The 22087-nt window shown below is 51.8% G+C and overlaps 1 protein-coding gene across 1 annotated transcript; it reads right to left on the bottom strand.

The window, feature by feature from the left end:
* On the bottom strand, positions 1133–13429 carry SLC11A1 (solute carrier family 11 member 1). Its single transcript, NM_213821.2, is given in 15 exon segments — positions 1133–1662; positions 1804–1957; positions 2349–2422; positions 3143–3292; positions 3692–3811; positions 3927–4016; positions 6566–6724; positions 7876–8031; positions 8223–8290; positions 8624–8694; positions 9047–9153; positions 11369–11488; positions 11792–11914; positions 12759–12892; positions 13416–13429. Coding segments are annotated over 15 exon segments (1617 nt in total). The 5' UTR covers positions 13423–13429; the 3' UTR covers positions 1133–1578.

Raw genomic sequence — 22087 nt, 5'->3', positions numbered from 1 at the left:
GCTTTTACTTACGCCCCTCCCACCCGCCCCTCTATAGAGTGAGCTCCTAAAGAAAAGACATCTTTAATTCGGGACTTTGCCTCCCTCCCCCAGAGTCTAAAACTGGGCTGTCACCCAACTAATACCTAGAGACTTGACCAGAGGGATGGGCAGGGGTACAGTTGGGGGCACCTCTGGGAAGCCAGGCGATCCCTTTCTTCGGTCCCTGGCCCCCATTCATTCCTCTCTTTCAGTTCGCGCGGGCCCTATCTTCTCCAGGGCCAAGCCAGGAGAAGGGGAGTGGGCGGCCTGCTAGCCCAGGTGCCTCTCCACCGTTGCTCGGTGAGCCAGACCTGTCCCATCCCGTCCTTCCTTGAGGGCCCCACTAGCTTCGTTGCCCTTTTAAGAAAGAGGACATTCTTCTCATAAACAAGCGCTTCAGCCTGAGCGCGCAGCCGGGCTGCCTGCCCCGCTGCATCCCCGGGAAATCGGGGGTGCTTCCAGGTTCAGCGCCCACTCCAGGCTCAACCAAGGCAAAGGGCTGGTGGCCCCTACTCGCCGCCGCTCGCCACAGCTCTCTGGCTGGGGTCTGAGGGACTGGAAGAAGCTGGAGGAGGGACTTGGGGGAGCCTAGAAACAGCCCAGGGAGCGTCTGTAAATAGCAGTCCCTTCGCAGGGCGAAGGGGCGCCGGACGGCTCCCAGCGCGGAGGGGGTTCCCCGCCCACAGAGCTCTCCCCCACCTTCCTGCTTGGGCGGATTCCGAGGCCCTGGGGCGCAGGGCCCGAGCGACAGCCTCCTCCTCTTTAAAGGCGGGGAGTACCGGCGCTCGGGACCGTCCCCGCCCCTAGGGGGAGCTGGGAGTCAGCGTCCGGGGAGCTTTAACAGTAAGGTGTGGGAGTTCTGGTCCCCTGGAGAGATGGCCAAAGAATTGGGCCTTGGAGGCACGGACTCCTGGGTTCCTTATGACCTGGCGCCGGAAGTTGGGGACAACTGCGCCTCCATTTTACTGCCTGGAAAATGGGATTCGGGTGGACCAAAAAGCCTAAGGTCACTCCAGCTAGAGTAGAAGCGAGTCAGACATTCCATGAGGGGGACTCTTCTTGATGGTTCAGGGATTTTGTGCTTTGACGATTTCTGTTCTGTGCTCTTTTTGGATAAAAAATTAATAAGCATTTATTTAGCAGTCTTCAGACTCTATTTTAAATACCTGTTTGGAGCCTGTGTTCCACTCCTAACTGGTCCTGTCAGCTCAGTCCTATAGGTGCTCAATAAATACTTTTCGATTTTTTTTTTTTGTCTCAGGTGCCAGTCTCTGTGTTAAATTGCTTTACATCCATTGCAAGATTGGTGTTGTCCCATTTTATAGATGAAGACACTGAGATCCAGAGGTTGAGTAACTTGTCCAAGCTAGGAAACTGCAGGTCCCTAAGGAACTCAGGTTGGCCTGCTTCCAAAAACCTGCGCTCCATCTTGCTGCTTCCACACAGTGGGTCCCCCGCCATGCCCACCTGTCCAGCAGGCCAATCTGCCCCACGCATTCCACCCTCAGCCAAGCCCTGCCGGGGAGCTCATCCCGAGGTCTTTTCCTTCTCCTGCTCCTATTCCAGAAGCCCATACAGAAAGTGTTGATGGGAACTGTGGACCAGAAGGGTAGCTCCATGGGCGATAAGACAGGTCCAGACCTGGGGGAGAGGCGGCCATGAGAAGGGGAGAGGACAAGACCTTTGGGGAAGCCCCAGTGTATCCCCCCTCCCCAGCCCTCCATCTATGGTCTCCCCTCCTTGCTGCCCCCATCCCCAAGGCACCCGCTGACACTACGGTACCAGGTAGGTGGTGAGGCCCAGGTAGATGACAGCCAGTAGTGCTACAAGGCCGAAGTAGGCGGGGTGGGGGAGGCTGGGCAGGTAGCTGACCAGAAAGTAAAAGTTGATGGCACAGACCAGCAGCATGATGGAGGAAGTGATGACCTTGTTCACCCTTGGGGACAAGAGGGAGGCTCAGGGAGTGGCTGCATCTCGTCCAGGACCCACAGCCGGCTTGGAGCTAAGGGGAGGGGCGGACACACAAGGCCGGCTTCTCCAGGCTGGGGGACCTGGAGCAGACCCCTGGCTGATGTCCAGGCACCATGTTGGCAGGATTTGGCAAGAGCCGAGCCTGAAGTGAGAGTGAGGCGTTCTAGCTCTAGACACAGCCCCCACTCCGGGATTCCAGTCCTGGCTCCTCCACTTGCTGACGGTGTGACCCTGGGCAAGTTTCTTAACCTCTCTGACCTGATCTGGTTAGTGGGAATAATGGCAATTCCTCCCTCTGGGTGGCTGAGGATGAAGGGTGGTAATATAAGTCCAGTGCTGAGGTTGGGAGGACTCACCGGCCACTGGCAAACTCCTGCATGAGGGCGGGCATGCTGGTGAAGGTGAGGATGGGCAGCACCGCAAAGGGAAGCTGGGGAGAAGACGGGGGGTGCTGAGGGACCCCACCCTCAGAATACAGCCAGGAGGGGAGGAGCAGGCTGGGGCCCCAGTCACCCTCTGCCTTGCTGTGCACCCTTGGGAAAGTCCCCTAACCACTCTGAGCTTCTGTTTCTCCACCTCTATGCCTTCCAAGGTTGTGGAGGCTCCAAAGCAGGAGGAAGTGTCTGGGGGCTCCGGCCTTAGGCTGCCTGAGCGTGTATCCCAGCTCCACCACTGGTCACTTACCTGCATCAGTTTTCCCATCTGCAAAATGGGGATAATGGTGGTTGCTATCCCCTGGGGTGGCTGTGGGGAGTACCTGAGCCTTGCAGGTAGGGGATGTTTAGAACAGTGCCTGGGAGGGAGTTCCCTTCGTGGCTCAGTGGTTAATGAACCCAACTAGGAGCCATGAGGATGCAGGTTCCATCCATGGCCTCGCTCAGTGGGTTGAGGATCCAGTGGTGCTGTGAGCTGTGGTGTAGGTTGCAGACACTGCTCAGATCCAGCATTGCCATGGCTGTGGCATAGGCTGGCAGCTGTAGCTTTCCACCCCTAGCCTGAGAACTTCCATATGCCACGGGTGCAGCCCTAAAAACAAAACCAAACCAACCAAAAAGAATAGTGCCTGGGACATGGGGAGGCTCAGTAGGGGGATTGTTCTGGTTCCTGGTCAGCTCCACTGGGGGAAAGGGTGGTAGGCCCGTGGGCTCACCAGCAGGCTCTGCAGCACGTTGAGCAGATCATTGAGGCTTGACAGGTCCTGCAGCTCCTTGAAGACAGCCACCAGCAGGGCGGGCAGGATGGCGCAGGAGCGAGTGAGCAGGAGGCGGGCAAAGCGTGACCACCGCAGCTTCAGGAAGCCCTGGGGTGTGGGGTGGGCACCTTGGTGGTGGGGTGTAGGCTTGGGGGCTCCAGGGGAGGGACCCTCTGTCCTCCCTCAGCCCCTCTCACGCCTGGGGAACCTTCTGTCTTTGAAATGGGGGCAGCGCTGTCCACAGTTGGCGGTGAGGGGTTGATGGGAAGAAATGAGGGGAGAAGTGCATCTCCCACAGCCAATTGCTGACGACTAATCAGCTTTGAACAAAAGACCTATTAGTCCTGCGTCTACAGCCTCGGGCCAGTCGCCGCAGCTCCGAGAATCTGTTTTCTCATCTGTAAAGCCAGGCCGCCTTAAGGGTCCACGTGGCCGGCCGGTGTCCACGCCAAGGAGGGTGCCTGTGGTCCTCGGACCCCTGCCCGCCCCAGCCCGCCCCAGCCCCACCTCCATCACAAATTGTCCCGCGTAGGTGCCGGTCATGGTGGAACTTTGTCCCGCAGCCAGAAGACCCACCGCCCAAATGTAGAGGGCGGCGGGGCCAAAGAGGCAGCCCAGGATCACGCCCTGACAGGGGAGGGAGGGGGTGTGGTCAGAGGCGCAGACACGCCCCTTCTCGTGCAGGCTCCGCCCCCGAGGCGGCCTCGGGTCCCTTCCAGGCCCACCCCTGCCCCGCGCTTACGCCTTGGTAAAAGTCCACAGCCACCGTGAGGTTGTTCCTGGGGAAGATCTTGGCGTAGTCGTGGAGGCTGCTGTTGGCACAGATGTTGAACTGCGGGCACCGGGCAGTGGGAGAGAGAAGTGAGCCCCAACATTCAGTATTGGAAAAGCGGCCTCGACCAGGCATGGAAAACTGATGGCCTGCGGCGTGTACCCGGTTGGACATATTTTGTTCGACTAACAATTTTTTTTTTTTCTTTAGTAGTTCTGTCATGGCACAGAGGGTTAAAAATCCAGCATTGTCACTGCAGCAGCTTGGGTGGCTGCTGTGCCTCAAATTTTAACGTGCAATGGGGGCGGGGGGGTGGGGCAGACAAAAAAACTTTTTAAAAATCTTTTTTTTAGGGCCACAGCTGTGGCATAGGGAAGTTCCCAGGCTAGGGGCTGCCAGCCGGCACCACGGCCATACCAGATCTTTTAACCCACTGAGCGGGGCCAGGGATTGAACCCATGTCCTCAGTTGGGTTCATTGCCACTGAGCCACGATGGGAACTCCAGAAAAAAGGTTTTTTTTTTTTTTTCAGACTTCCTGCTGTGGCACAGTGGGTTAAAAATCCGACTGGAGTCTGCAGAGGTGTGGGCTTGATCCCCTGCCCAGTGAGTGGAATAAAGATCCAGCATTGCCACAACGGCAGCATAGCTCACAGCTGAGGCTCAGATTCCATCCCCGGCCCAGGAACTTCCATAGGCCACAGTGTGGCCATAAAAATAAAAGATAACTGTTTTCCCTTGATGTGCATTTGTTGACAACATTTATAACTGAGAAGAATTAAGAGGAGAAGCCGGTTTCCAGTTTCTGTTGGATTTGTAAGAGCTGGCATGTCCACAGAGAGAGAATTGGCTGACAGTGATTCAAGCTGTCCCATAGGCCCTTATCCCTTGCATGGGACCCAATTCCCACAGCTCTGTGACTAGGCTGGTCTTGAGGACAATGTGTGACTATGCTTTGCCACCCTATTTAGGCCTCTCTCCTTGTGCCAGAGAGACCCAAGGAGGGGTATGACCTCACAAGGTCGCATAGCAAGGTAATGGCAGTGCCCATGTCTCCAGAGGCCTGACCCGTCTGATCCATCACCTTCCTCACCCCCACCTTCCTGGCATTTGGTAAGCACCCAACACTGCCTAGCAGTTGTTACAGCCTTGGGATAGAGACTCACTCAAAAATTGAGACAGGCATGGGTCCCAAGTCCCAGAGAGCCAGGGCGAAGCTGGCCAGCTCCTTCTCTCTCAGAGTCAGCTCAAATGTCACCTCCTCCAAGAGGCCTCTTCTGACCACCTGGCCTAATATAGGAGCCCTTCCTTCATCATACCCTCAGTTATGTTTCATCGCTCTCTCTCTCTCTTTTTTTTTTTTTTTTTTGTCTTTTTAGAGCTGCACCCATGGCATATGGAGGTTCCCAGGCTAGGGGTCAATTGGAGCTGTAGCTGCCGGCCTACGCCAGAGCCACAGCAACTAGGGATCCGAGCCACATCTGCGACCTACACCACAGTGGCTCACAGCAACACCAGATCCTCAACCCACTTAGCGAGGCTGGGATCGAACCTGTGTCCTCATGGACACTAGTCAGGTTCATAAACCACTGAGCCATGGCGGGAAATCCCTCACCACCCTCCTAATTTCCTTTACAACATTGTCCATATTTTCCTTTGTGTACTGATTAGTTGATCTGTTTTCTCTTTGCTGACTGCATCTATTTTATTTTTATTTTTTTATTTTTTGCCACATCCACAGCATGCCAAAGTTCCCTGTCTAAGCCACCAAGGAAATCCAACTGCCTCCAAATTTAATCTGCAAGAGGGCAAAGTCTTTGTATCTCTTTTTTTCTTCTTCTTTTTTTTAGGGCGGCACCCGAAGCGTATGGAAGTTCCCAGGCTAGGGGTCAAATAGGAGCTACAGCTGCTGGCCTATGCCTCAGCCACAGCAACTCGGGTTGGGATCAGAGCCAAGTCTGAGACCTACACACAGCTCACAGCAACGCTGGACCTCCTGAGCAAGACCAGGGATCAAACCCTCGTCCTCGTGGATACTATATGGATTTGTTTCCGCTGAGCCACAGCAGGAACCCCCAGGTCTTTGTATCACTGACTGCTGTATTTTCAGGGTCTAAGACACTGGCTGATAAAGAAACATGCTCAGTAAATATTTGCTGAATGAGTGGTGGTTTATCTGCTAATAATGAAGATTATCAGTGGAGGCTCCAGAGCAGAAAATGACCACCCGCATATTCACAACCCCATGCTCATTGGGAAGGCATCTCCTCCCAGGATTCCCTCCCTGCAGCTTCTTGGGCAAATCCTGCCCATCCTTCAAGGTGCAGCTGGAATGCCAGGCCCTTCAAGACTCGACTCCTCCCTCCATCCCCTCCCCTGGATGTCTGTACCTTGCAGCCCCTGGTGTGGGGGCTGACCCTCTGCAAGCCTGCATGGGGGGAGCTGTGTCTCCCAGCGGGGTGGGGAAGGGGCTCCCAGTCAGAGGCCAGAGTCACGGACTCCCTCCCCTACCAGTGCCTGGAGTGCAGGACAGAGACTCAAGGGCTTAGCTGCATTGCCTGGGGTCCCCAGCAAAGCCTGCAGGGCATGTGTGTATGGGGTGTGTCTCACCGCAGCCTGGTTGGTTTGCTGGTAGAAGGCTTGCCCAAAGACAGCCATGACAAAGAGGTTGATGAAGAAGGAGACAAACAGGGCGATGGTGGATTCAATCAGGAAGTACATGTTGGCTTCTCGGATGTCCTCCCGGCGGGTCCGGTCTACCTCTCGAGACTATGGAGGTCAAAAGGGAGGGAAGTACCAAAATCCCCAGTCACCTTGGCATCCTGCACCCTCACACCTCTACCTGTGTTCCCCCAACCCCAGTTCTCTAAAGCTCCCTACATGGCAGTCTGGAACAGGCCTTTTCTCTGCCTCAGGGCCTTTGCACGTGCCAGTCGCTTTGCCTAAGATATCGTCTCCCCTGAGCTTCCTTCCCATCCTTCACGTTTCAAAGGTCACTACCTTCTCCTTCCCTTTCTACCTTCCTTGCCTCCCTGCTTCCTTTTTTCCCCCTTTTTACCATCTCACCTGTGGCATACCGAAGTTCCCAGGCTAGGGCTGAATCAGAGCCGCACCTACCAGCCTGGACCACAGCCACAGCGACAGCAGATCCAAGATGCCTCTGCAACCTACACTGCAGCTTGCAGCCAGATCCTTAACCCACTGAGGCCAGGGATCTGAGCCCTCATCATCACAGAGACGATGCTGGGTTCTTAATCCACTAAGCGGCAATGGGAACTTCCTGACTACATTTTCTAAAGGTTTTTTGTTTGTTTGTTTATCTTTTTAGGGCCACACCCGCGGCATATGGAGGTTCCCAGGCTAGGGGTCCAATCGGAGCTGTAGCTACCCGCCTATGCCAGAGCCACAGCAATGCCAGATCCCAGCCGCATCTGAGACCTACACCACAGCTCATGGCAATGCCAGATCCTTAACCCACTGAGCGAGGCCAGGGATCGAACCCGCAACCTCATGGTTCCTAGTGAGATTCGTTAACCATTGAGTCACGACAGGAACTCCCTACGTTTTCTAAAGGAACCTCCTTCCCAGCCATTCTCCATTATACTTCGGTTTTGTTTCCTTCAGAGCACACTTCACAGTCCTGGATTCTCTCCTTTATTTGTTTACTTGCTCATAGTCCGTCTCCCCTACTAGAATGCAAGCTCTAAGAGAGAAGAGGACCTGTCTATCTTCTCACCACTGACCCCCCAGCTCCCAAAACACAGTAGATGCTCTCTTATTACATACGGAATAAAGAGTGACTTCCTTTCCTTGCCTAAAATTCCCAAGGCAGGAGCCAAAGGGGCGGGGCTCCGGCCTTGGAGGCGGGGCCAGTGGGGCCTAATGGAGAGGGCATCTCTGACCCCCTCTCCTCTGCTCACCTTGACCAGGGCCGAGTGCAGGTAGATGTTGTGGGGCATGATGATGGCGCCAACGATGCCCACGGCCTGGAGCAGCTCGGGCTGGCCGCAGCCAGAACAGGAGGGCAGGAACAGGCCCCTAAGAAGTGCTCCCTGAGCAGGCCTCGCCACCACGTACTGCGGGGAGGAGCCTCATCAGGCCACGCCCACCCCGCCCCGCCCCTGAGCCGCCATTCTGGTCATCCTCTCGGACCCAGGCCGCTAAGGGGCGTGGCTAAGGTCTGCCACCCACCTCCCTTCCGGCTCTGCAGTGACAGAGGGACAGGGTAGGGTGGCATTGGTGACAAGGTGGGCTTCAGGCTGCCCACCTCATATCCGAAGGTGAAGGCCATAATGGCAATAAGGAATGCAAAAAAGGCTTCCAGCTTCCGCAGCCCTGGGGGGCGGGGGTACAAAGGGGAAGAAGAAAACAACAAAAAAAATTGTAACGTAAGCAATTATTAGTGGACTTGTGAGCACTTTTTTTCCAGGCACTGTGCCAAGTGCTTAACATATGTCCGCGAAGCCTTACACAGCCCTGCGACATCTGTGCTGTTATTATCCCCGTATTACAGATGAAGAAACAGATGTCTTAATAACTTGCTCAAGGCCATCCAGAGGAGGGTGCTCCGAGCCCTTCTCTCAGTACAGCAGAGCTTCGGTGGGCTCCTACTTTCATTGCCAGGTCCCCTCCTTGCCAAGTCCCCTCTTGGAGGAGGAACGCACCTACCGTAGTTATCTAGGTAGAGGAAGAAGAAAGTGTCCACGACGGTGATGAGGACACCACCCCAGAGTGGGATTCTGAAACCAGAGTGGCTTGGGTCAGCCCAGCCCAGTCCGTGAGCCTGGAACTCCCACTCCAGGGCTGGAGACTGTGGAAGCTGGGCACTCAAGTGGCCTCGGACAGCTAAGGGAGATGGGAAAATGGCACATAGACGCCAGGAAAGGCCAAGCTGGTAGGGGATCAGCACGGCAGGGAGCTTGGGGTGGCAGTCTGAGGCCTGCATGGTGACTGACATCTGTGTGATTTGAGACAGGCCAATTTACACATCTGGGTCTCCATTGCCCCATCTGGCCAGTTGGGCAATAGCTCTGAGTCAGAGGAAACTGCAGGATGCAGTAGATGTGGGGAAATAGAAGGTGTCCAGAGTACCCTCCAGCTGAGAGCAGATTGAAGGCAATAGCCGTGCCGATGACTTCCTGCATGTCCGAGCCCACGATGGCTAGCTCCATGGTCAGCCAGAGGAGGGTGCGGGGTACCTGGGAGAGGAGGTAACCCTTCAGTGAGGCTGGGCCAGTTATTTGCCTGCTCAGTCCTGTACTCACCTTTCTGGACCCACCCCTACACTGTTGGGCTGGAAGCCTGCAAACTACATTTGCAAGACGGCCTTGCCAGCTGGCTTCCAGTTAGGTTCCATGGTATAAAATTAAGCAACAGAAATCTCAATTAAATAGAGTCGGGAGACAGGAAGGGGAGACGATCCCACGCCCTGTGAAGATAGCAGAGCCCAACAGGAAGAAGAAAGACCTCTCTCTCTCTCCCTCTTTTTTTTTCCTGGCAAGGAGTCAGCCACTGAAAGGCCGTGAACTCAGTTTTCTATCACCCTACCAGCTTCCCTTTCCCCTACATAAAAGTGTCCTTCCCTTTGCTGTGCAGTCTTGCAAGCGGCTCGCCGTAGTTAGACCCCAAATTGTGATTCCCTGCTGACCCTGAATAAATTCATCTTTGCTGGAGAAATAGCTGTTGGTCTGTTTGTTTTGGATCAACAGCAGAAAATAATTAAGGGAAATTGAAAGGCAGGAAGAGATCATTTTCTCCCCCTTCTTCTGGAGGTGTTTCTGGCAGTGGCACCAGCAGGGGCACTAGGAGATCTGGGCTCCAGCAGCACTGGTAGCTATTTCAGCCATGACAGCAATGATTCTAGAAGCCTGACTGCAAATGATGGTCCCTGGACTCCTGTCCAGCAGCTTTCTCTCTCTTTTTTTTGTCTTTGTAGGGCTCCACCTGTGCACATGGAGGGTCCCAGGGTAGGGGTCGAATCAGAGCTATAGCTGCTGGCCTCGCCACAGCCACAGCAACACGGGATCTGAGCAGCATCTGTGACCTACACCACAGCTCATTACAATGCCAGATCCTCAACGCACTCAGCGAGGCCAGGGGTCAAACCCACGTCCTCTTGGATGCTAGTCAAGTTCGTTGACTACTGAGCCACAACGGGAACTCCTCCAGCAGCTTCCTGATCTCTGGGTAATACCTCCTTCCCTTGGCGCTTCAGCTCTCTCAACATATTTGCGGCTCCATCCTTCCATTAGATGCCTCTGAAATATCTAATAATTTCTGTCTGCCTGCTTGGATGCTGATAACAGCCATATCTACAGTGTCCATTCCATTGGTTATCCTGAGCCAATGCCCAGCAAGTTTTGACCTTGGCCAAGTCAATTCCCCACCTTTCAATTTCCCTTCTGTAAAACGAGCAGGGTTATCTCCACTGTCTTTCTCAATCTGTGTGCTACCAGTTTTTTGTTTGTTTGTTTGTTTTTTTGTTTTTTAGCGCTGCACCTGCAGCATATGCACGTTCCCAGTTTAGGGGTTTAATCAGAACTGCAGCTGCCAGCCTACACCACAGCCACAGCAGCACCAGATCCGAGCTGCATCTGCGACTGACCCTGCAGCTTGTGGCAATGCTGGATCCTTAACCCACTGAGCGAGGCCAGGGATTGAACCTGCATCCCCATGGAAGCTAGTTGGATTCTTAACCCACTGAGTCACAACAGGAACTCCTGTGTTCTATTAGTTTGAGCCCAGTCTTACTTTTTTTTTTTTTTTGCATTTTAGGGCCACACCAGAGGTACATGGAGATTTCCAGGCTAGAGGTCGAATCAGAGCTACAGCTGCCAGCCTGCACCACAGCCACAGCAATGCAGGATCTGAGCCATATCTACGATCTACACCACAGCTCATGGCAACGCTGGATTCCCCACCCACTGAGCGAGGCCAGGGATCAAACACGCATCCTTGTGGATACTAGTCAGATTTGTTTTCACTGCGCCACAACGGGAACCCCATCGTCTTATCTTTCATGGACTTGAGATGCTCTACCCGAGATGATGTATTTATTTTGATCCTAGAAGCTTTAAATGGCTCTTGGGTTTTTTTGTTTTTTGTTTTTGTCTTTTTGCCATTTCTTGGGCTGCTCCCGTGGCATATGGAGGTTCCCAGGCTAGGGGTCAAATTGGAGCTGTAGCCGCCAGCCTACACCAGAGCCACAGCGATGCGGGATCCGAGCCCCGTCTGAAAACTACACCACAGCTCATGGCAATGCCGGATCCTTAACCCACTGAGCAAGGCCAGGGATCAAACCCGCAACCTCATGGTTCCTAGTCGGATTCGTTCACCACTGCACCCTGACAGGAACTCCTGGCTCTTGGGGTTTTGAGCCTACGGATGCTTCCTGTCCATGTGCAGCAAGCTCACCTTAGGGTAGTAGAGATGGCAGATCTCACCCAAGTCCTTGCCTGTCACCACGCCCAGCCGGGCAGCAAGTCGCTGGCAGAGCAAACCCAACACCGTGGCCCACAGCAGCACCCAGAGCAGCTGTGAGAAGTCGGGGAGAGGCCGTCAGCCAGAGGGACCAGTCCCCAAGAAGCCCCGAGCTATTGGTACCCACTAAGTAAGGACACTCCCTGAGGAGAGAGTGGGGAAGATGGAGCGAGAAGACCCCCCCACACACACACACTCTGGTAGGGCTTCCCTGGGGACCCCTTTCTGGCCCATTTGAACAACACCTGCTCCCAGGAACACGAGCCATGTACGCCACCTTGGGGAAATGTGGCAAACTGGCGGTCTCCACCCATCTGGTCCCCCCCCCCGCCGCCCACGGTGCCCCGACTTGATCACTTTGAATCCAGCCACAGCGCCAGCCTGAAGATCCGACTGGATGTTTCCCGGGTCCAGGTAAGCAATGCTCATGAGGAAGCCGGGCCCGGTGAAGGCCCACAGCTTGCGGAGGCTGAATGTGCCCTGTGGTCGGGGTGGGGAGGACGGAGTGTGAGAGGTCCTGGGCAAAAGGGTGGGGGCAGTTGGCCTGGACCAGCTCCCCCAGCTGAGTCCCCCCACCACGCCCCACCCCCACCCCACCCTGGGCTCACTGGCCCAGGTTGGCCAGTCCTGTCCTCCATTCCCCATTCCTGGAGCTGCCAGGCCTGCGGGTGAGTGGAGCATGCAGGTGGGAAAACCTCAGGGTTTGCTGAGTCACGGCAGATCAGCTTTCTGGATGCTTCAGTGTCTGTGGCCTACATCTGACCCCACGCCAGCCCTGACTCAGGAGATCCTCAGAGCCCGAAGGGGAGCTTCCCTGGGTCAGGCTTTTGTGGCCCAGCTCCTCCTTCCCCAGCCCCTTCTCAGACCACAGGTTCTTCTCTCTGAAGTCCCCTGAGCTTAGGGTCTTCCCACCCCCATTCCAGGGCTAGGTCTGGCAGCCTGGGCATCTGCTAAAGATTCTGGCAATGCAAGGGAACACTGCCCTAGAAGCCAGCCCGCAAGTTCCACATCTCCTGATGCCTTAGTCTGCCTCCTTTCCTTCAAAGTTACAACAAATCCTCAAGGCTCCAATCTCAATGCACCCCAGGTCCCTTTCCCTTCCCAGGAAAGTTCAGATTTGTTCAAAAAGCTGCCTGGTGATTTTTAGACAAATTGTCAGCACCCCAGCCAAACACTGGGGACAGAAACAGGAAGACGGCAGTTACCACTCTCCATCTGGAAGGGACTTGCCCTGGTCTTCGGGGGACCTCCCTCCCTTGGCCAGAGAGATCCCATGGGATCCTATCCATCCTAAAAGACCCCAGGAAGTTTCCAGCATTCTCACCGGTTCTGCATTCGGGATGGGGATCTTCTCACTCAGGTAGGTCCCTCCGGGAGGTACTTGTGGTGGCCCTGGACTCGGTGAGCTGGAGATGGAGCCATATTGGGTTCTGCTCTGCTTTGGGGGGCCTGTGTCACCTGCCAGGGGCCCCAAGAGCCTTGGTGAGTGACCTGCCTGTTTCTGGTGGCAGGGCGAAAGCAAATGAAGCCCCAGCTGAATAGGAGCCCTTGATTTCTTTCTTCAGTCCATCACATCCATCCCTCGACCAGACCTTCCAGAAGATGTGTGAGAAGCAGAGCCTTCTGGATTCCTCTCCTTCCATGTGAATGCAGAGGTCCCCAGATCCTGATGGCCTCTTGCCACAGAGGATGTGGAGAGGGCATGGGCTCTGAGCAGGGAAGACTGACGCCAACGTGTGTGTCCTTTGGTCTCATCCCTGCCTCCAGCTTCCAGGGAAACCCCAGAGGTTCCAAACCCACAGAGATGAGGCAGGGGGAGGCTCTGCCCTTGGCAACGTGAAGCGCCTGACCCCAGGCTCCTGTCCAGAATTGTGGTCAAGACCAGGACTCCCACAGGGGACCTGGGGCTTCCCTTGCCCCTCCTGATGCTCTCCTCCTGCTCCAATCCAGGCTCTGTCCCTGGACAGAGGGGGCTACTCACCTGTCATGAGGACCACAGACTCAGATGCTCTCTGTGTGAGTGGTGTGCTGGGTGGCTCTCTGGTCCACCCGTCCTCTCTGGGAACCGGTGAGTGTGTGGGTCTATAGCCTTTTACGCATCTTCAGCTCAACTTGGCTGTCCTCACACATGCCCGGGGCATTGTGAAACACTTTCCAAAGGCAGAAGTGGCCAGCTCTGACGGAAGGGTCTGGGTGGCCACAGAACAGGCTTTCATTCCCCTCCTGGCGTGAGCCTCGCACCACCCTCTGGCTCCCTTCCGGGAACCCCGAGTTTTCTGCCTCCCAAGTTAGCTCTGATTTCAGACGCTTCCTGCCACTTGAGCATTCACGTCTAGATCACACGACTAACCCTCCAGCGCCACACAAACAGGCCCTTTTCCTTTTTGACCTTGGGTCCTATGGCAGCAGGTTGGCCTAATGGGTGGGAGGGAGTCCCCATGACCACCTAGGAGTGCCACAAAGGAAAAGACCTTCCAAGCCCGGCCACGGGGACATGCATTGAAGTTCCAGGCTAAGGAGGTCCTCTGAAGAAGAGGGTCCTGGAATTCTGGTCTTGCTTCTACCATGGATCCATTTGACGTTGTCACCAGATCCTGTCCTGCCTCTGAGCTTATTTCTTCTGTTAAATGAAGGGCTCAGACTAGTTAAGAGGTCACAAGTTTAGGCGTCCAAGGAGGCCAGGCAGGGAAGATAAACCATGAGACAGGTTGGGAACAGGAAAAACAGTGCTAGCTCAGTGCGGAATGATAATGATGCTGAGCCTTGGTGGTGGAGGGCAATAGGGAGTGGTGGAGACTCTAGCGAAATAAAGGTCATACCTTCTAGAGAGGGCAGTGCTCACAGAATTGCAGCCAGCTGTCATGTGGGGAATGGGGGTCCACTGTCACCACATCTTCTGATTTGCCAAGGATGCTGGAAATCTTGGAATTCGATACAACACATGCTTTTTGAACACCAGGCTCAAGTGTTTCAACAATATTGTATAATCTATGGAGTTCCCATGGTGGCTCAGTGGTTAACAAACCTGACTAGTATCCATGAGGATGCGGGTTTGATCCCTGGCCTTGCTCAGTGGGTTAAGGATCCAGTGTTGCCGTGAGCTGTGGTGTAGGTCACAGACGTGGCTTGGATCTGGTGTTGCTGTGGTTATGGTGCAGGCCAGCAGCTATAGCTTCAATTCGACCCCTAGCCTGGGAACCTCCCTATGCCATGGGTGTGGCCCTAAAAAGACTAAATAAATAAATAAAAATATTGTATAATCTAAACAAACGTTCCTATGGGCTGGATTCCACTTGAGGAATCCATCTGTCTGTAACCTCTAGACCTTTCAGCTCCCAATTTCTTCTGCTCACCAGCTGCCAGCTCCTGTGCTCCCCACACCCCCCTCCTTCACAGCCATCTCTCTGCCATGCCCACTCTTGTCCTCTATCCTGTAGCCTTTCTTTTCTGCCACGAAGATTTACAGCTCACATTGTCACGGAGTTTCCAACTCCAAAGTCTGGGACCTTAGAACCCAGAGAAAACAGGGGCAGGTTCTCATGCCCAGACTAGATCTGAGCCAGGCTGTGCCCCCTGTTGAGTCAAAAACCTGAACCAAAGTTTTGAGGACCCAGGATGTTGGGTCGGGGGTGGGGTGCAGCTCATCTCCCATCTCCTCATTGATGGGGGCGGTTGGAGGGACTGGAGAGGCAGAAATGTGGGAAGAGGGGTGAACGTGGGTGAGTGAGCAGAGAGCAGCAGCAGCATTTGTCACTGTGCGAGTCTGTGGCTCAAGGTACTGTCACCATCCCTGACCTCTAGGGTTTCTGCACCTTTGCAATCACTACCTTGGGCTCATGTGGGGGTGGCTGAAGGTGGGGGGGGCACGGGGTGGGGGGAGTTGTGATGGTTTGATTTTTTTTTTTTTTGGTCTTTTTAGGGTCACATCCCCAGCATTTGGAAGTTCCCAGGCTAGGGCTGCAGTTGCCAGCCTACACCACAGCCACAGGATCCGAGCTGCATCTGTGACTACACCAGAGTTCACAGTAATGCTGGATCCTTAACTCACTGAGTGAGGCCAGGGATCGAACCCTCATCCTCATGGATACTAGTCAGATTGATTGTATCTACTTGACTGGGCCATGGGGTTCCTGGTTATTCTGAGTGTGTCTGTGAGGGTGCTTTTAGGAGGAGGTTAATATTTGAATGGAACAACAGTAAAGCAGATTTTTCTCCTTAATGTGAGTGAACTTCATCCAACCCACTGAAGATCTCAAGACAGGAAAATGCTGAGGAAGGGAGAATCTCTCCCTGCTGATTGTCTTTGAACTGGACATAGGTCTTCTGTCTTCACACTTGGCTTGGACTGGAATTTATATCATTAGCTCTTCTGGGGCTCCAGCTTGCAAATCTTGGGACTTCTCAAAGTCTTGGGGTTTCTATACTTGCATGAGTCAATTCCTATCCAGCTATCCTTTTATCATCTATCTATTTATTATCTATCTTTTCTTTTTTCTTTTTCTTTCTCTCTCTCTCTCTTTTTTTTTTTTTTTTTTTTGTCTTTTTAGGGCCACGCCCACAGCATGTGTAAGTTCCCAGGTTAGGGGTTGAATCGGAGCTGCAGCTGCCAGCCTGTACCACAGTCACAGCAACGCAAGATCCAAGCCATGTCCGGGACCTACCCCACAGCTCACCGCAACGCCAGATCCTTAACCCATTGAACGAGGCCAGGGATCAAACCTGCATTCTCACGGATACTAGTCAAGTTTGTTTCTGCTGAGCCACAACGGGAGCTCCTATCTATCTTTTCTATTGGTTCTGTTTCGCTGGAGGGCTCTGAGACAGGGTCTTCCTCTTTGCACCTTTGGGGGGCCTTTGCTGTAGTTAGGAACATGGTGAGTGTAATGGATTAATAATTACTCAGTACCCTACACAACCTCTAACTTACAGAAGAGACAGTAGGTATAATGACTAAGAGCAGAGTGTCCATGAGCTGGAGCTCCAGAAATCTGCATAGTTGCATTTGTAAATGGGGTTCCAAAATGCTGGTCACAGGAGTTCCTGTTGTGACTCAGTGGTTAAACGAATCCGACTAGGAACCGTGAGGTTGCAGGCTCAATCCCTGGCCTTGCTCAGTGGGTTAAGGATCCAACATTGCCGTGAGCTGTGGTGCAGGTTCCAGACGCGGCTCAGATCCTGCGTTGCTGTGGCTCTGGTGTAGCCCGGCGGCTAGAGCTTCGATTTGACCCCTAGCCTGGGAACCTCCATATGCTGCGGGAGTGGCCCAAGAAATGGCAAAAAAAAAAAAAAAAAAAAAAAAAAAAAAATGCTGGTCACTGTCAGTTCTTCCAAGTGCATTTTCTGTTACAAACATCGATGCTGGTGGTGGTTTCATTCTCAGTCTTACCCACCAAAGGCTTTGGATACAGCGTAGCTCAAACAGGGGCCATTCATGATGATTAAGTAACAGAGGACAATTCTGATGCAATATACCATCAAATAAAATGGGGAAACCATCAACCTAAACAAGAACGGGTTTTATCAGGGATGCTCATGTTGGGGGAACAGCATATTTAACCAAAGGATGGGAGAAGCACGATGGAGATTTAGAAGGTCATATCTGCACCTTCCCAGGGCATTATCAGCCCTGGTTTTTGATTTTCTTGTCAGGTATGTATCACTCTTCTTGTAGGGCTCCATCAATCTACGTATATAGCACTGCTCTGTTTATCTGTTCTCCTTATGGCATCTGGTGGGAGGAAAAAAACCTCGCAGAAACAGGCAGGCATTCAGGCTTTTGCCTAACCCACCTTCAGGGTCACTCAGCCTCCCAGAGGGCAACACTTCAGTTGGGTTCCCAGACTCTTCACCATCTCGTTCTGAACCCCTTAAAGTTGCTCAGATATTCCGTGCTCCTTCCCTCTCTCCTCCAGGCCTTTCATATGCTGTTTCCTCCTCAATCATCCTCCACACCTTCTGTCTGGCAAACAGCATACAGGATTCAGGATTCAACTCTGGTGTGACCTCTTCCAGGAAGCCTTCCTTGATTTCTCCAGGGCTCCCCTGAATGCTCCCTCTGCACAACACCCTCCCTGTCTACCCATGCAACTCAAAGCCCTGAAGTTAGTGACACTGTAGTGGGGAAGGGGAAAGTTTCTGGGAACCTGGGGAAGGGGAAAATCAGTATACAGTTGAGACTGCTAAGGATGTATCTGAAGCAGGAAGGTTCTGGGATCTGTCTCCAGAAAGCCATATCTGATCTATTCTAGTTTTTTTTTTTTTGGGGGGAAGCATGTGTAAGTTCCTAGCTCAGGGATCGAACCCATGCCACAGCAGTGACAGCACTGGATCCTTAATCTACTATGCCACCAGGGAACTCCCCACATATGATCTATTTATCAGAGTGGATTCACATATACATATAGACTCAAGCCAGACGTCTTGGGTCTAGCTCCTGGTTCTGCTACTAACCAGTGGTGTGGCCTTGACTTTAACCTTTCCTTCATCTGTAAAATGGGTATAATAACACACTTCATCTCATAGGGGTGTTGTGAGAATCACATGATGATCATGTATGGAGGAATTAGAATAGTAAGTGCTGCATAGGGCTCGTCTTATTACTCTTCCCTTCCTTCTGCCTCCCTGGGGTCTCAACACTAGGTCAGATCTGCATTAAACACTCTAATACTGCAGACAGTACTTTCCAGAGTCTATACGTACACATTCATCCATAGGAGCTTTGACCGATGTCTCTTTCTTTCTAAACTGATTGTGGGCCATGCAGGTGAGACCTGGTCCTGATACTCGCACCCATTCCCACATCCTAGCCCAATGCCTGGCATATCAGGAGTGTTTGTTTTTCTTTGTTGAGAGACACATATAGCTTAGTATTATGGAGCACGAAGAAGAGGTCAGGACTTCCCATCATGGCTCAGTGGAAACAAACCCAACTAGTATCAATGAGGACACGGGTTCCATCCCTGGCCTTGCTCAGTAGGTTAAGGATCCGGCGTTGCTGTGAGCTGTGGTGTAGGTTGCAGATGCAGCGTGGATCCTGTGTTGCTATGGCTGTGGCCTAGGCTGCCAGCTGCAGCTCCAGTTTGACCCCTGTCCTGGGAAATTCCATATGCCATGGGTGCAGCCCTAAAAAAGGAGAGAGGGAAAAAAAAAGGAAGAGGTCACAGAAGTTCTGGGGACAAATGATACAATCTAAAGACAAACTGGTTCTGAGGTTCCCTGGTGACCTCACAGGCTAAGGATCTGGCGTTGTTACTGCTGTGGCTCTGGTCACTGCTGTGGCTCGGGTTTGATTCCTGGCCCGGAAACTTCTGCCTGCCATGGGTTGGCAAAATAAAATGATAAGATAAAATAAAATACAAACTGGTTTAGAAATGGGTGTCACAGAGCAGGCAGGGAAGTGACAGACTCCTTCCCAAGTCACCTGATGCAAGAGCGCTCAGCAGAAAAAGGATGTGGGTGGGTTACCCTCTGTCCCCTCTTCCCCATTGCCTACCCATCTTCTGCACTGCCACCGAGTATCAGGGACAGGAGGAAGCTCTCAAGATCTCTATGATGTTCTGGGTTCACGGGGCTGGGCCACCCTTGGTTTCAGTTCTCCATGGATGAGGCACTCCAAGATCTAGCCCCCCCCACATCACTGTGACCAAGCGCCCTCATCTCCAGCTTCTCCCTCACCGCCCACCCCCCACCTCCTCACAGTGCATCAGCCTCACGGGCCTTTGGTCCCCAATACTCCATGCTTAGAACCTTTGCACTTACTGTTCCTTCTGCCTAAAATGCTTTTCCTGTCTCCACCCTCAATCTTCCAAAGCTGAGTCACTTTCTAACCCATGACTTGGCCCCCCCCTTTTTTTTTCCATAAATGGCTGACATTTCACATAAATTATTTTTGTGTGTTTATTGTCTACCTCCTTATGCTATCTGCAAGTGCCATGAGGACAGGCACTTGGTCGTGTTCCTGATGATCTCCCAGGACTCAGAATAATCCTGGCACATGGAAAGGGCCCAATATTTGTTGAGCTGACTGCCCGATTGAATGAAAAGACCTTACTCTCTAGTGCTGTTGCTGTCCAATCTGGCAGCCACTAGCCACATGTGGCTATTTAAATGGAAAGAAATTAAAATCAAAGTAATTCCACAAATGACAAGGCTCACCAGTAAAGATGTATATACAGTAAAGATACGAAATCATCCATGCACAATTATACCATCAAAATCAGAAATCATGAGAAGAGGTGGGTACAAATGCGGGACACTGGAGATGAACTTGCAATTAAGAGAACAACAACTTAAAATAATCTCATACACATATAGACTCTTACATCAAAACTTCAGAATTGGAGTTCCCGTCGTGGCGCAGTGGTTAATGAATCCGACTAGGAACCACGAGGTTGCGGGTTTGGTCCCTGCCCTTGCTCAGTGGGTTAAGGATCCAGCGTTGCCGTGAGCTGTGGTGTAGGTTGCAGACGCGGCTGGGATCCCGCGTTGCTGTGGCTCTGGCGTAGGCCGGTGGCTACAGCTCCGATTCGACCCCTAGCCTGGGAACCTCCATATGCCGCGGGAGCGGCCCAAGAAATAGCAACAACAACAACAACAAAAAGACAAAAGACAAAAAAAAAAAAAAAAAACAAACAAACTTCAGAATAACCGCAAACCAAAAATCTACAATTGATACACAAACAAGGAATCTCTGGAGAAGAAATATATCTCATAGTAAATAAGTGCATAATCCACCATGAAGGGGGTCATTTGACATCATTCTTGGAATGCTGAAGTCTCCTTAGATCTGATTCTGATTTCCTCTCCATCAAAGAACTTATGATAATTATAATTAAATAATGCCACTGTACAATTAAATAATACAGTTCTACAATTGTATTATTAATAACCATTTCTTTCCATGGTACAATGTAAAGTCTATAATGTCTTGTTTATCACATCATCTAGAATGGTGTAATGCCTTTATTGAAGAATCAATGAGATGGAACAAATTGTGAGGACATATTTATATAGTTACACTGTTTTTTAACCAACTTATGCATTTTATATTTTACTTATTTTCAGAGGATGTATTATTTTTGTTATGCTTACCAGTTGTTATTCTTTTTACTATGCTATATAAAATATTTAATGGTATATAAGGCTTTCTTCTTTATAAATTTTAGTTGCATAATATAACAATTTAATATAATGCTAATTGTTAAAGAAAAATTGAAATGTAATAGATAAAACTAAGTAGTAAAGATGAAAGCCATAAAATTGGGATAAAGTATAGAATAAATTTCCTATTTGTCTCAGCATATTTTCCATTCCACTTCTCCAGTGGGAGTCACTTAATCTGTTTCTTAAGATCCATGTTATAATAATCTGTGTGAATGTAATTGTGTGTAAATGTATGTATTTTATTCTGTAAAAAAAAAAATCAAAGTAGAACTTCATTTCTTCAGTCATATTAGCCACATGTCTAGTGCTCAGTGGCCACATATGACTAGTGGCTACCATATTGAACACTGCAGAGTCATTTCCATCATTACAGCCTTGTAGGAGTTCCTGCTGTGGCACAGTGGGTTAAAGGATCTGGCGTTGTTGCAACATAGGTTGCAGCTGCCTCTCGGATTCAGTCCCTGGCTCAGGAACTTCTATATGCCAATGGTGTGGTCATTAAAAAAAAAAAAAAAAAGTCATTAGCTTTGTAGATATTGCTCCATATTGCTCTCTAGAGTACAAAGCATCTCTAATTGGTCAGAATAATAGATGAAAGGATGGAGGGATGAAGACGGCATGCCTGTTAGCAAGAGCTGAAGGAGAGCTAGCTTCCTCTTTGTCACCAAGCTGCAGCCAGTATTGGACAGAAATAGGTCACTGGCCAGAACTGACATTAAGCAAGGAGCCTAGAGGAGGTGGACACTTGCGCATCCTTTTGTAAGTGGGGATTCCCACACAGTTTGGGGGTTCCTGTGTGTAGAGGGAATGGGGAAGAAGGAGGTGGAGTGTGAGGGCTGGTGGCTGGGGACTGGAAAGCTTCAGAGGTGATGAGCAAGGTGAATCAACCCCCCACCTCACGGGGCCCTCCTCATAGTCCCAGCTCTTTTTCTTTGGCTGGAGCAGCCAGTTATGCTGGGTGGAATCCAGAATGATGATCCCCCAAAGCCCGGCCCCTCCTGGATACCCTAGTGACTAAAAGTGTGGGTTTTTGGAATCCAACGTCCTGGCTTGAATCCTGTTTCCCGCATGTTGTTCCTTAACTTTTGGGACCCTCTTTTTTTTTTTTTTTTTTTTTTTTGTCTTTATAGGACCACACCCGTGGCATATGGAGGTTCCCAGACTAGCGGTCTAATCGGAGCTGCAGCCTAACGCAAGAGCCACAGCAACGCCAGATCTGAGCTGTGTCTGTGACCTACACCACAGCTCACAGCAATGCCAGATCCTTAAGCCACTGAGCGAGGCCAGGGATCGAACCTGCAACCTCATGGCTCCTAGTCGGATTTGTTAACCACTGAGCCACGACGGGAATTCCGGGGGGCGGGGGAGGGCTCTATTTTCTTATCTGTAAAATAGGGATACCGAGCATAATAGCATCTAGGAAGAAATCGCTCGATTCCTCTTCACGTTTCCTACGTTTAGCCCGAGACACGAGGCGCTGAGCAGAGAAGG

The sequence above is a fragment of the Sus scrofa genome, chromosome 15, assembly GCF_000003025.6.
Source record: "Sus scrofa isolate TJ Tabasco breed Duroc chromosome 15, Sscrofa11.1, whole genome shotgun sequence".
Classification (NCBI taxonomy): Eukaryota; Metazoa; Chordata; class Mammalia; order Artiodactyla; family Suidae; genus Sus; species Sus scrofa.
This window is presented reverse-complemented; position numbering and strand designations above follow the sequence as displayed.